Consider the following 14,118-nt stretch of genomic DNA (forward strand, 5'->3'; position numbering starts at 1 on the left):
TGGTCCCGTGAGGCGTCGCCACAGCAACCCGACCTTCTCCACTTCACCCTGTCCTTTGCATCGTCCTCCCCAACACCAGCCACTCTCATGTCCTCCATCACTACGTCCATGTCTCTTCTCCTGGGTCGTCCTCTAGCCCTGTCCTTTGCATCGTCCTCCCCAACACCAGCCACTCTCATGTCCTCCCTCACTACGTCCATGTCTCTTCTCCTGGGTCGTCCTCTAGTCCTGTCCTTTGCATCGTCCTCCCCAACACCAGCCACTCTCATGTCCTCCCTCACTACGTCCATGTCTCTTCTCCTGGTTTGTCCTCTAGTCCTGTCCTTTGCATCGTCCTCCCCAACACCAGCCACTCTCATGTCCTCCCTCACTACGTCCATGTATCTTCTCCTGGGTCGTCCTCTAGTCCTGTTCCCTGGCAGTTCCATCCTCAGCATCCTTCTACCGATATAGTCCCTGTCTCCCCTCTGGACATGTCCAAACCATCAAAGTCTGGTCTCTCTGACCTTGTCTCCAAAACGTCTAACCTTCTCTGTCCCTCTTAGTGTCTCATTTCTAATCCTGTCCAACCTGGCCCCTCCCAAGGAGAACCTCAGCATCTTCATCTCAAAGGAAGACGTTTCCATTTTCCATGCCCAAAATGTTCGTGTTTTATTTAACGAAGCTTTATCGTATCGAGCTTCTACAAACCGATGAACCGGAGTCCGGAGGAAGCTCGCCTCTCGCTTTCACTCCGTCTTGATGCCTGTCTCAGTCCGTGATCCAGCCAATCACGGAGCACCAGACTTCCCGGCACACGGGATTGGCTGTAATGATTTTACAAAGTGTGTATTGAATACGTCCTTTCCCGTTTCCATCTGTCCTCTCTTTCACATGCACAGACAGCTAGCTCCCTGGTGTGATGCTAACAGAGCAACAGACGCTAATGCCTTGGCAGCAGGATTACAGTAGCTAATTACAGCAGCCCAGAGCTAGCCTCACATAGCGCTGGAAAAGGATGGGAAAGACAGAACGCAAGCAGCCCCCCCCCCTAACTGGATCTACACCGTCCACACGGTGATCTGGATCAGCACCAGAAGGTTCTAGATTGTTCTCGGTATCTTTAAACACCAACATGAAAAGTCAAAGTGAATCAGAGCTGATGTTTATTTTTAACTGATTCCTGAACCCATAAATGGGTTTAATGTTAAAATGTAATATTTGTTCCTGACCTCATTCTGGATCAGAACCAGGAGACGTGTTTCATGATGGTTCAGATCGGACCCCTTTATCCAGACGGGTATCCGGATGCGGATCGATCAAAGACCCATCTTCAGACTCCGATTCGTCCCGAGTGTTTCTGTAATCCTGCTAACCTCCTTGGGGGGGCGACGGTCTCACCTCGGTGTGGAGTTTGGCGATCTGTTTCTGGTCCACGTTGGGCTGCTGGTAGACGCGGCTCTTGTAGCGGAACTGTTGGTGAAAGACAACCGTTAGAGGAGCGCCGGGCCTCAGTCCGGCGTGCAACGTGAGAAGCTTTCCTCTCCGGCGCCGTCAGCGTCATCAAACACGACCCGCTCAACCTGAACAGGAAGCACGGCCATACTGCTTCCTGTGCTGCCCGACGCTAATCAAAGCGCGAAACCTTTGAATTCTTTGTTTCTTCATGACACGAGCGTCTCAGACGTTCGGACTGTCTGACCTCGACGCATTTCATCTGTGTAATAATTAGCATAAACTCCTCCCCCCAGCCGAGTAGAGGGTAACAGCACACAGTGACTCGCCTCCAGGGACGGGGCCCCCTTGCTGATCGGCTGAGGGTACTCGCGGAGGATCCGCTCCTCATCCAGGAACTTGCCGTCCCTCCCGTCCCTCCCGTCCCTCGGCGGTTGGAAGAGTCCATAGTTGAGGACGTCCTTCAGGCTCTGATTGAGCGAACACAGGATCCGCTGCTTCGCCACCCAGACGGCGGCGTCCGGGTTGAACCGCATGCATTTCTGGTTGGGTTCGGAAGCAGAGGAGAAACGACGAGTCAGAAAAAGCAAATAATGCACACGAAATATTTAGGTTCTGTTTTTAGCAGAAAAACCGCTGAAGATCTGAAGATGGTCTTCAGTTCATTCTGAGACGATCCGGATCCCCGTCTGGATTCAGAAACATCTGGATTCTCCCATTTACTTATAACGGAGGCTTTAAAAACATTCCAGTCATGAAGGGGTCCGATCTGAACCGTCATGAAACACGTCTCCTGGTTCTGATCCAGAATGAGGTCAGGAACAAATATTACATTTTAACATTAAACCCATTTATGGATTAAGAATCAGTTAAAAATAAACATCAGCTCTGATTCACTTTGACTTTTCATGTTGGTGTTTAAAGATACCGAGAACAATCTAGAACCTTCTGGTGCTGATCCAGATCACCGTGTGGACGGGAGGGGGGGCTGCTTGGGGGGGTCTGAGCTTCTCTATTTAGATGTTGATTGTTCCGGGATGTGAGCGGAAGGAAGAGGACCGAATGGGACAAACCCGTCCAGGTTGCTGCACGTCGACCACACAGCGCTGCCATCGTTTCCCGGTTAGCATGCTATATGCTAATCCGGTCCCCCTCACAGGATGTGAACTTCCAGCGCTTACGTTGCCCCGGTCCGAATCAGAGAGGATCATGGGCGCTGTGCATTCAGGAACAGTCGTCGCCGATAGCAACCGCGAGAATGAGATGAAAGCTGAGACGATGAGCGCTCGGTGAACTCTGCTAAGATCAATCCTCTCGTCTGGCGAGATGTGAACCAACGAAGCAGCGTGGGAGAGAAGCATCAGTCCGGGTCCGGCCCGAACCCTGACCCGGCTGAACGTTCCCGAGAGTTCTGAACAACCCGGAACCGGCCCGGTTCCTTCTCATGCTTCACCACCAGGCTTATATTCACCGTCTGCTGCAGGTCGGGGATGACGATCCGGACGACCAGGGAGTCTCCCCGGCTCGGCGAGGGCTCCGCCCCGGTTCTGAGGGTCTCTTCACCGGAGCTGTCGGAGGCGCAGTCGTCGGAATAGTCGGAGAAGCTCTGGGCCATCTCGTCCTCGCTGGACGTTGGGCTCCGGGGCATCGTCAGCAGGCCCGGCTGATTCAGCTGGGACAGACAGAGGGGATGAAAAGCGTCCATTAGAGGACAACGATTCAGGATGGAGGAGTTCCTCAGGGAGACGAGCATTACACAAACGTTTGTGACACACACACACACACACAGACCAACAAACTAATCAGCGTCTGTTAATCAACCTCCCACTTTTAATCAATCAGACGTAGATCTTTTACGTGTACAGAGCGCTCACTCTCACACAGAGAGAAAGACTTTCTAGAAGCAGGAGAGGAAATTATTTAATTTGTGATTCGGATTTTAGAATCATTTCAGGTCTGTCAGGTTCAGAGAGGAGAGATGAGATCGGAGGATCTCTTCCTCTTACCCGGGACACAAATGAATAAATCAATAAACAAATGAAAAAAATGATCCTGAAAGATGCTTCCTCATATACCTGGAGGTCATAGGTCACCTGAGTTATTGATCGATCACAGATCCATATATTTCTGCCTCGTCATAATCACGTTTGGATCAGGATCAGGATCAGACTTCGTTCACACGAGGAGACGAATCTGATGTGAAAGTGATCCGGTATTCAAAGCCACTCGTTCCTGGAGTAATCAGCCCGATCATGTCAAACACAAGAAGAGTAAAGGTCGATGAAGCATGTCCCTCGTGCAGCTCGATCAATATCTGCATCGGGAACTGATCGACCTTCACCAGAAGGCTTTCAACTTTAAAACAGAACGCCAGCAAGCCCCACACACGTACCATTTCAGCCATAGCATCCGGAGGAGCGACGCTGCAGGAGGGGGAGGGTCCGCGGTGGCACCCGGGGGCTCCCTGGGAAGGAGGAGGAGGAGACAGAGGAGGAGACAGAGGAGGAGGAGACAGCGGGGTCCTGTAAACAGCTGCTGCTGCACGTTTAAGAAGAAGCGCAGGAGGAGCACGCCGTTTATAAAACCTCAGCGTTAGTCCCATGGAAAATTCACTGATGATGATGATGGGGGGGGGGGGGGGTGGAACTCCTCCTCAAACGAAGAGGAGCAGAACATTTGATATAAAATATACGTTTAGCAACGCGTGAACGAAGTCCAACAAAACAAACCTCCACCAGGGCGGCGCACTTCCCCTGTGATGTCATCAACATACACCAGCAGCGTCCTGATTGGCCGACCCTCATCATGTGATCCCATGAAACCCTCCCCAGGTTGGGGTCCGTCTGTTTCCACTTCCTGCATTCTCACTAAAAACCTGAGACGGTAATAAGAAGGGCGTGAAGATCTGCTCAGAGATCTGCTCCCGTAGCTCCGCCTCCTCCCGTTCAGAACCAACGAGGTCTCATCAGTCAATCAGGGTCAACATTCCAGGAGCGGACGACTCCCGTGACCTCTGACCTCCCATCGGCACACGACGCCGGCCATCTAGGAATCCCACGGCCAAATGATTATTCCTGGAACATCCGTTAACAAAACAGCGAGGAGGCGGCGGGCTGAAGCCACGCCCACACCTGGCACAAGCAAGCCAACAGGTGAAAGGCGTCTCTCAGGTCGGAAATGAAATCCTGGCGCCGCCTGATGATGACATCACCCCGATCCAACATGGCGGACATGGTTCCACGGCGCCAAGGGAGACGCACCGCCGTGAGTGGAACGCAAGAGGAAGAGGAAGAGGAAGAGGAAGAGGAAATCAGGTCCCAGCGGGACGTAATGGATCGAGCGTAATCCCAGGTGAGCGCACACACCTGACCCACAAAGTTCTGAGGAAGTCGCTTCGGCATCCTTTTTGTTGTCCGGATCTCGACCAACGTTTTATAATCTGACGTCACTGGAATGACGTCATGTTCACAACACGGACATTTAAAAACATCAGAGCACGGTGGGGGAGGGGCAAATGTAATGATGGTTTTAAATGTTTCAACGAAGCCACGCCCCTTTAGTCCTAAATTAAAAACTTTAATATATTATATTTTATTCTCACAAAGTCTCTTCAGACTTGCAGCAGGTGAGGAGGAACCCGAACCGAACCGAACCGAACCGAACCTTTAAAGAACTCCGTGTAACTTTGGTTTATCTCCCATCTTTAGCTCCTCCTCCTTTAAGTGATAATAATCAGCGGAATCTCGCTTTAATGCCTTTAACAGAAGTTTTAATCTAATTATTAACCATTAGATAAATATCAAGCAAGACGCAGCAGAAACTCACTTTCCGGTGTCGCGCAGAAGTCCGTGCGGCGCGGCGCGGCGCGGCGCGGTGCGGTGCGGTGCGGTGCGGTGCGGTGCGGCGCGGCGCGGCGCGGCGCGTGAACCGGGCTGCAGCCTCCAGCAGAGGAGCGGTGCTCAAAGGAAGGTCCGTCCCGTCGCCGCGCTGTCCGACCCTCCGGGCGCAACGGGACCGGCACACCGGCAGACCGGGGAGGAAACTTCCTGTCGGAGTGTCCCGCGGAGCCGCTTCGGACCTGATCACCGGGAGGAAACCCTCCGCTGACACCGAGCGCGGCTCCGAGCGGCGCGCCTCCCCGCCTGACTCCCGGAGGAGGACGAACCGGAGGAGGGGGCCGGTAATTACGGCAAGACAGGTGAATGTGACGTCATTCTCACCACCACCTCGGGCTAGAACTGAAGCCCCCCGAAGGAACCGCTGGTTCTAACCCGCAGCAGAGGAGGCTATAAATAGAACCCGGTTCGGTTCGGTTCGGTCCAATCACCTCCAGCCGCTGGATGTGGGACGTTAAAGGGACAGCCGGTTTGTTTCAGGTCCAGCACTCACTCATCAGTCTGATCCGGATCAGGTCACACTTAATCCGGATCCACACTGACCTGAGATCAGATTGGGTCTGAAACCGATTCATTCAGGAGTTCCTGATCCAAATCAGTGAAAGGTAATGACAATAAGTCACGTGATGAGAGTCAGCCAATCAGGGGCCGACGGAGAATGACGTCATAATGGCACCGCCCTGGGGGAGGTCCCACTGCTCAGATGAATCATTTATAAGAATTTAACTCAAAGGTGATCAGAGTGACATTTGTGGGCGTGTCCTGTGAGGTCATGTGTAACTGTGATTCATCAGCCTGCCCCCCCCCCCCCCCCCCTTCATCGTTCGTCTTCACTTCCTCCATCTGTCTCTGTGTCCCGGATACATGCCGCCTGCAAATAAACGGCCGTTGCCATGACAACCACGCTAGCTGGAATGGGATGATGTTGATCATGGCACCAGGCCGACAGCCCGGCGCCCCCCCGGGGGCGAGGCGGCGTTTGAACGCCAGCTTTGAGGCATGTGTGTGTGTTCAGGCCAGAAACGCACCCAAACACAGCCGGGCTCGGGTTCCAGAACTTCATCCAGAACCACCAGCTAACGTCAGCGCTCATCAATGATCGATTGATTATTGGAGGAAACCCACAGACACGGGGAGAACATACAAACTCCACACAGATAGGACTCAAGCCCAGAACCTTCCTCATTATGGAGGGAGGAGGAGGAGGAGCAGGAGGAGGAGGAGGAGGAGGAGGAGGAGCAGGAGGAGGAGCAGGAGGAGGAGCAGGAGGAGGAGGAGCAGGAGGAGCAGGAGGAGGAGCAGGAGGAGGAGGAGCAGCATCTCCGCCTGGATCTCACTGCTAAAGAGGATTTAGATGCCATCAGTGAACTGTTGAGGGTCCAGAGACAACAGCCTTGTTGTGTTGTTGTTGTTGTTGTTTTGTTGTGTTGTGGTTTTGTTGTTTTGTTGTTGTATTGTTGCTTTGTTGTTTTGTTGTTTTGTTGTTTTGTTGCTTTGTTGTTTTGTTGTTGTTGCTTTGTTGTTGTTGGGTTGTTGTTGTTTTGTTGTTGTTGCTTTGTTGTTTTGTTGTTGTGTTGTTGTTGTGTTGTTGTGTTGTGTTGTTGTTTTGTTGTGTTGTGTTGTTTTGTTGTTGTTGCTTTGTTGTGTTGTTGTTGTTGTTTTGTTGTGTTGTTGTTGTTGTTTTGTTGTGTTGTGTTGTTTTGTTTTTGTTGTGTTGTTGTTGTGTTGTTGTTTTGTTGCTTTGTTGTTTTGTTGTTTTGTTGTTGCTTTGTTGTGTTGTTGTGTTGTTTTGTTGCTTTGTTGTTTTGTTGTTGTTGCTTTGTTGTTGTTGGGTTGTTGTTGTTTTGTTGTTGTTGCTTTGTTGTTTTGTTGTTGTGTTGTTGTTGTGTTGTTGTGTTGTGTTGTCTCATTATGTCCCCAGACAGGAAGGCAGGTACGTAAATAAATTCACGGATCAGCCTCTAATATAAATTAGCATAAAATGTTTCTGCTTTGGGGCCCGTCTTTTAATTAGTCTCACGGAGATCTGCTGTTTGTGCATCAAACAAACAAACAAACAAACAAATGTAGCACAATGAAAGCATAATAGCTCTCAGAAGTGCACGTGAAGCGCACGTGAAGTGCACGTGAAGCGCCTCCTCATTAATGCCGACTGACAGCGATGCTCCTGCTGAAAGGTCGGCGCTGGGGAAGCGCCAAATAAAGGAGATTTATTTCTATAGCAATAACCTTTCAACGTTCGGAAAAGCAAAACCGCAAAGCAGCAAAGAGGGGGGGGGGGGCAACGACAGAAACTAAGCCCCCCCAACACGAATCAGAACCAGGATGTTCAAAACAAGCACCAGGAGGAGAACTTAGCGAAGAAAAAGATTCCCACTCTGCAGCTGAGCGTGGAAACGTCTCCCGCTCTTATTCTGGAGGGTTTCCCGCGGGGCAGTAAATTAAGTGAGGCTTAATCTGAAGGGGAAACATTTAACAGAAGATCTGATCGGCATCCCCCCTTCTGGGTCGCCGGGGAAACGGAGGCTTTCTGGGCGTCTTCATCGCCGGACAAATAAACAGCTCCGATGTGGGATGGGAGATAAAGGCCGACCGGAGCGCCATTGGTTCCCCTCCCGTCTCTGCTTTACGCCGCGTTAGCGCCTCCTGGAGGAGCTAAAAGCGCTGGAGGTGTTTCCTAATAAACACCTCCAGCGTAAAATGTCAAGCAGGACGGCTGGAGAGACACTCGGAGCGAAAAGACTAGCCGCTAACGCCGAGACGACAGATGATTGAGGTCAAAGTCCGAGGTTCCAACAGGACATGGACGCCGTCACGTCTTTCATGTCTTTCATGACAAGCAACAAAGTCAAAACGATCGTGGCTCCACCCCTTTATCCAGACTGATGATTTGTCCGGTCCTTCCGCCGAGTCTAGTAGCTAAACTCATCGACCAATCACGAAAGACCTGCATTGCTTTAGAAATGCTGCTAGCTGCTGCTAACGGTGTGTTTATTCAAATGTGTAATATAGCTGCTGCCTCTGAAGATGCATAAAGAGCAGTGTCATCCACATAGAACGTTAGCAATGGAGAAAGACTTAGCTCAGATGCTAGCAGCTAGCATTTATTTCTGTTAATATTCTTCACAATCGTCTTCATTATGTTTTTCAGGACAAATATATTTTTCCCGTAGCCTCAAAGTGAGAAATAAACGCTCACGCACGTTTACGCTCACGCACGTTGACTTTGCACGTTTACCAAAAGTAAAAGCTGTTATAATGTATCTCCTTTGAAAAGTTCTTTGTTTTTGTCTTTAACCCTTTGTGGTTTGTAAAATAAAGCCACAGAGGAAGTTACCTCGTGAACCGCGTGTGGAGGGGTAGTCTCCAGTAGAGATGCTGAACGGGGGCATTTTGTCCTGAGTGCTGAGGGATGAAGATGTGTGTTCACGTACAGGACAGGAGGAAGAGGAGGACAAGAAGAGGAGGACACGAAGAGGAGGACACGAAGAGGGGGACACGAAGAGGAGGACACGAAGAGGAGGACAAGAAGAGGAGGACACAAAGACGAGGACACGAAGAGGAGGACACGAAGAGGAGGAAGGTGAATCAGGATGACCCAGCACGCCTTTCAGAGTGCAGGTAAACGGGACTCAAACCGCCGGCAGACCTCATTGCAAAGTGGGGCGTTATGTAGGACACGGCTGGGGGGCCACAGAGAGCAGCGATGGTGGGTCGTCCTTGACACCGTCGCTGTTTGTCAGTAGGTTCTGGATCTATCCTCTCTTTTTTCTCCCCCCCCCCCCCCCCCCCTCCTGTGACAGAGAAAGTGTGTGTTGGTGCTGGTTCCTGGTGCGTGATGCTGCCCTCTGCTGGCTTCATGCGAGCCTTACACCCAAACCAGGACCCGACCAAGGCCAGCCCCCCCCCCCCCCCCCCCGAGGACCCAGGTCACCTTCTACCGGTGTCCCCTCACAGTTTCATACCAGTGGACAGACTGAGGACACGTGTTGGACGCTCTGAGAGTTTTATTAACCCCCGTTGAGCCTCTGAAAGGCTCAGTTAGCTGCGATGGTCTCGTCCATCCAGGCCCGGAGTTCTGTGACGCGGGCGTAAACGCCAGGCACAGACGTGCTGCAGGTTCCACTGCCCCAAGACACGATGCCCACCAAAGTCCAGACGCCAGCCTTCTCACAGACCAGAGGACCGCCAGAGTCGCCCTGAAAAACAGGCAGCAGATGAGCGACGGCTCGGGGGCCGACGGGGGAAGGTCGCCTGAAGGTCACCCACCATGCAGGAGGAGGCCCCCGCGGCTCCGGCGCAGATCATCTGGCTGGAGATCATGTTGCCCCAGAGCTCGCGGCACTGCTCATTGGTCAGCAGGGGCAGGGCAGCCTGCTGCAGCAGGGCGGGGGTATCAGGAGCTGCGACACGCCCAGAAATCACACGTCACATATGCAGAACGCCCGGCACCACCTGTCCGTGGCCACGCCCACCCCGCCTCTGACTGGCGGGACCGCTCACCATTGTGACTGGTCAGGCCCCAGCCACTGGTCACACACTTCATGCCTCCGGGGAAGTTTGCCCCGGTCTCGGCGACGCACACCGGGGACACGCGCACGTTCATCTGGGCGGGGCTTTCCAGCTTGATGAGCAGGATGTCGTTGTTGATGGTGAAGCCGTTGTAGCGGGGGTGCTTGAACACCTGCAGAGGACAAAAAGACACTGAAGAGGACGGACGGGCATCAGGACCAGACCAGAGGCCGACCTCGGTTGGGACGCACCTTCGAGATCTTCATGACCTGGATGACATCAGCGGTGGAGGCGCGGTCATGTTCCCCGAGGATCACTCGGTGGTGCGTCCTGTAGGGAATAAGACTTGTATTCCAACATCAAAGTGTCCCTGAAAACCAGGCTCCAAACCTCCCAAAACAAACTGATTGGGCTACTCCTCAATCCGGGGCCCATGACCCCCCTTCTTCCTGGACATTTTGCTAGCCTAAAATGGCTCAGGGTAGAAGACAGGGTTAAACAACTCAAAATGGGATTGGCATTTAAAATAGTCAATGCAGCTCTGCCCTCAGTCCCCTCAATCCCTGCATACCTGAATAAACACCTCCACAGATTTAGTGACACCCACAGCCACAACACTAGAGGGAGCTCAAACAACAACCTGATTACCCCCTCCTACAGGACTAACATGGGTAAATCATCTTTTTACAATACTGCCCCCTAAGGGTGGAACTGTTTGACTCCTGCCCTCAAAACATGCACCTCTTTGGCCTCCTTCAAAACGGCCCTAAAAATACACCTTTCAGGGGACAGAAACGGAGATAGTCATCGTGACTCTCTCTGGACAGCGGCCATTTTACACACAACATACTTCAAAAGCGAAAGCCGCCACCGAGGCATCGTTCCGTCATCAATAACAAGAAGTCCTTCCAAACCTTGATTCAATTGTGTTGTGCAATATTAGCCCATGCGGTTACGCAGGGTACATCAGCATACATTGTACATAAAGAATCCTCGATATATTTGAAAATACTTCTACGTGCAGCATTAATTTAGTGCAGGGGTGGGCAAACTTTTTGACTCGCGGGCCACAATGGGTTCTAAAATTTGACAGAGGGGCCGGGCCAGGAACAGATGGATGGAGTATTTGTGTATTGTGTATTTGTGTATTTGTGTATTTGTGTGAGCTAATATAAATGACATGCAAAACCCATTACATGAAAGGATTTGGCTTTTTACAGGTAGCATTACAAGGAAAAGGTCAAATGAATCGGGTTTAATTCTAGTAAAATTTAATTTAATGATATAATTTGGGCAAGTTCGGCGGGCCAGATTAAATAGCCCAATGGGCCGCATATGGCCCCCGGGCCTGGGTTTGCCCATGCCTGATTTAGTGGGTAGATCTTTGTGACTTGGTCATTTTATAAGTAGCTCGCATGCTGAAAAAGTGTGGGCAGCCCTGCTCTAGGGAATAAGAGTCGGGTGCATGGAGGGTGACGAAGGTGATGTGATGAAGGTGATGTGATGAAGGTGATGTGATGAAGGCGGTTACTTGACGTTGCAGTGAGCCGCCGTCACCACCCAGTTCTCGTTGATGAGTGAGCCGCCGCAGAAGTGGAAACCAGTGTAATCCTGAAACAGCGAGGGTGAGACATTTATTAACGTGTGTGTGTGTGCGTGCGTGTGTGCGTGTGTGTGTGCGTGTGTGCGTGCGTGTGTGCGTGTGTGTGTGCGTGTGCGTGTGCGTGTGCGTGTGCGTGCGTTTACCTGCAGGGACACCTGCCAAGGCCAGGAGTGAGGCACCGCCTCCTCACCGTTCACAATGCGAGAGTAACCGGTGATTATGGGAGCGATGGCTGGCGTGCCACACCCTGATGACATCACGACACAATTAGCAACAACATTCAGGTGCTAAAGCTAATCCTGCTTTTAGCTCGTTTTCCACTCTGCGGTTTGAACTGTTACCCCCCCCCCCCCCATGCTGCCTCAATAAATCCTGCCCCTGTCTGTCCTACCCAGCATGCTTCACTTCCTCAGCTGTTTCCCTCGTGTCACAGAACTCATCTCACCGTAGGCGACACTGGCGAAGGCGAGGCAGGCGAGGGCCGACAGGAACGCCATGGCTCCAACGTTCCGGGTTCGTCTGAGCGAGGAGCTTTTATGCAGCCGGGAAGCGACGTGATTGGACGAGACGGAACGGAACATCTTATCAGCGGCGGTGGGAGTTTGGACAGGTGAGCCTGATGCGGAGGTTTCCATCTCGCCAAAGGTCACCACCTGGGTCGGTTCCACGATATACACGGGATACCTGCACGTATGAATACACGGAGATGTACCACGGTATACACGGGATACCTGCACGTATGAATACACGGAGACGTACCACGGTATACACGGGATACCTGCACGTATGAATACACGGAGACGTACCACGGTATACACGGGATACCTGCACGTATGAATACACGGAGACGTACCACGGTATACACGGGATACCTGCACGTATGAATACACGGAGACGTACCACGGTATACACGGGATACCTGCACGTATGAATACACGGAGACGTACCACGGTATACACGGGATACCTGCACGTATGAATACACGGAGACGTACCACGGTATACACGGGATACCTGCACGTATGAATACACGGAGACGTACCACGGTATACACGGGATACCTGCACGTATGAATACACGGAGACGTACCACGGTATACACGGGATACCTGCACGTATGAATACACGGAGACGTACCACGGTATACACGGGATACCTGCACGTATGAATACACGGAGACGTACCACGGTATACACGGGATACCTGCACGTATGAATACACGGAGACGTACCACGGTATACACGGGATACCTGCACGTATGAATACACGGAGACGTACCACGGTATACACGGGATACCTGCACGTATGAATACACGGAGACGTACCACGGTATACACGGGATACCTGCACGTATGAATACACGGAGACGTACCACGGTATACACGGGATACCTGCACGTATGAATACACGGAGACGTACCACGGTATACACGGGATACCTGCACGTATGAATACACGGAGACGTACCACGGTATACACGGGATACCTGCACGTATGAATACACGGAGACGTACCACGGTATACACGGGATACCTGCACGTATGAATACACGGAGACGTACCACGGTATACACGGGATACCTGCACGTATGAATACACGGAGACGTACCACGGTATACACGGGATACCTGCACGTATGAATACACGGAGACGTACCACGGTATACACGGGATACCTGCACGTATGAATACACGGAGACGTACCACGGTATACACGGGATACCTGCACGTATGAATACACGGAGACGTACCACGGTATACACGGGATACCTGCACGTATGAATACACGGAGATGTACCACGGTATACACGGGATACCTGCACGTATGAATACACGGAGACGTACCACGGTATACACGGGATACCTGCACGTATGAATACACGGAGACGTACCACGGTATACACGGGATACCTGCACGTATGAATACACGGAGATGTACCACGTCATACATGGGATACCTGCACGTATCAATACAAGGAAATGTACCACATTATACACGGAGATGTACCACATTATACACGGGATACCTGTATGTATCAATACACGGAGATGTACCACGGTATACACGGGATACCTGCACGTATGAATACATGGAGATGTACCACGGTATACACAGGATACCTGCACGTATGAATACACGGAGATGTACCACGATATACACGGGATACCTGCACGTATGAATACACGGAGATGTACCACGATATACACGGGATACCTGCACGTATGAATACACGGAGACGTACCACGGTATACTCGGGATACCTGCACGTATGAATACACGGAGATGTACCACGGTATACTCGGGATACCTGCACGTATGAATACACGGAGACGTACCACGGTATACACGGGATACCTGCACGTATGAATACACGGAGATGTACCACGATATACACGGGATACCTGTACGTATCAATACACGGATACGTTTTAACAACCGAGGTTCAAGGAGTTCTTGATCTACCTCCGGAAATAGATTCCCAGCAAAGTGTGAAATTTAGATCTTTGAACATCATTATTCCTATCTAATACACCAAGTGTGTAATGATATGATACCTTCATCATGAAACCTGAACGTGCCCCCCCCCCCCCCCACGCTACCGCCACATCCATATTAGTGAACACATTAATAAAACCACTCTCCTCATTAGTGCTATCTAAACTCAGACGCAAACAAA

The 14,118-nt window shown here is 51.5% G+C and overlaps 2 protein-coding genes across 2 annotated transcripts in view; both read right to left on the reverse strand.

Moving 5' to 3' along the window:
• Window positions 1-3,838, reverse strand: part of LOC137904091 (SH3 and multiple ankyrin repeat domains protein 2-like) — a 55,597-nt gene extending 51,759 nt beyond the window's left edge. The window contains 4 exon segments of the mRNA XM_068748290.1: window positions 1,381-1,452; window positions 1,764-1,976; window positions 2,906-3,106; window positions 3,827-3,838. Coding sequence (XP_068604391.1) covers window positions 1,381-1,452; window positions 1,764-1,976; window positions 2,906-3,106; window positions 3,827-3,838 — 498 coding nt within the window.
• A 5,529-nt stretch (window positions 3,839-9,367) lies between these two features.
• On the reverse strand, window positions 9,368-11,942 carry LOC137912019 (chymotrypsin A-like). Its single transcript, XM_068756403.1, has 7 exons — window positions 11,891-11,942; window positions 11,589-11,692; window positions 11,374-11,453; window positions 10,094-10,172; window positions 9,834-10,014; window positions 9,600-9,733; window positions 9,368-9,529 (listed from the first exon to the last, which is right to left on the reverse strand). The coding sequence occupies exons 1-7, from the start codon at window positions 11,940-11,942 to the stop codon at window positions 9,368-9,370; spliced, it is 792 nt and encodes a 263-aa protein (XP_068612504.1).
• Between the last annotated feature and the right edge of the window lie 2,176 nt (window positions 11,943-14,118).

The sequence above is a fragment of the Brachionichthys hirsutus genome, chromosome 1, assembly GCF_040956055.1.
Source record: "Brachionichthys hirsutus isolate HB-005 chromosome 1, CSIRO-AGI_Bhir_v1, whole genome shotgun sequence".
NCBI lineage: Eukaryota > Metazoa > Chordata > Actinopteri > Lophiiformes > Brachionichthyidae > Brachionichthys > Brachionichthys hirsutus.

What these genes read in the sequence shown, in the direction of transcription:
- LOC137912019 (XM_068756403.1), bottom strand. Translation starts at nt 11,942, where the DNA reads ATGGCGTTCCTGTCGGCCCTCGCCTGCCTCGCCTTCGCCAGTGTCGCC. An exon ending in CTTCGCCAGTGTCGCCTACG is followed by an intron (nt 11,693 to 11,890) that starts GTGAGATGAGTT and finishes TGATGTCATCAG; the next exon opens with GGTGTGGCACGCCAGCCATC. An exon ending in CTTGGCAGGTGTCCCTGCAG is followed by an intron (nt 11,454 to 11,588) that starts GTAAACGCACGC and finishes TCGCTGTTTCAG; the next exon opens with GATTACACTGGTTTCCACTT.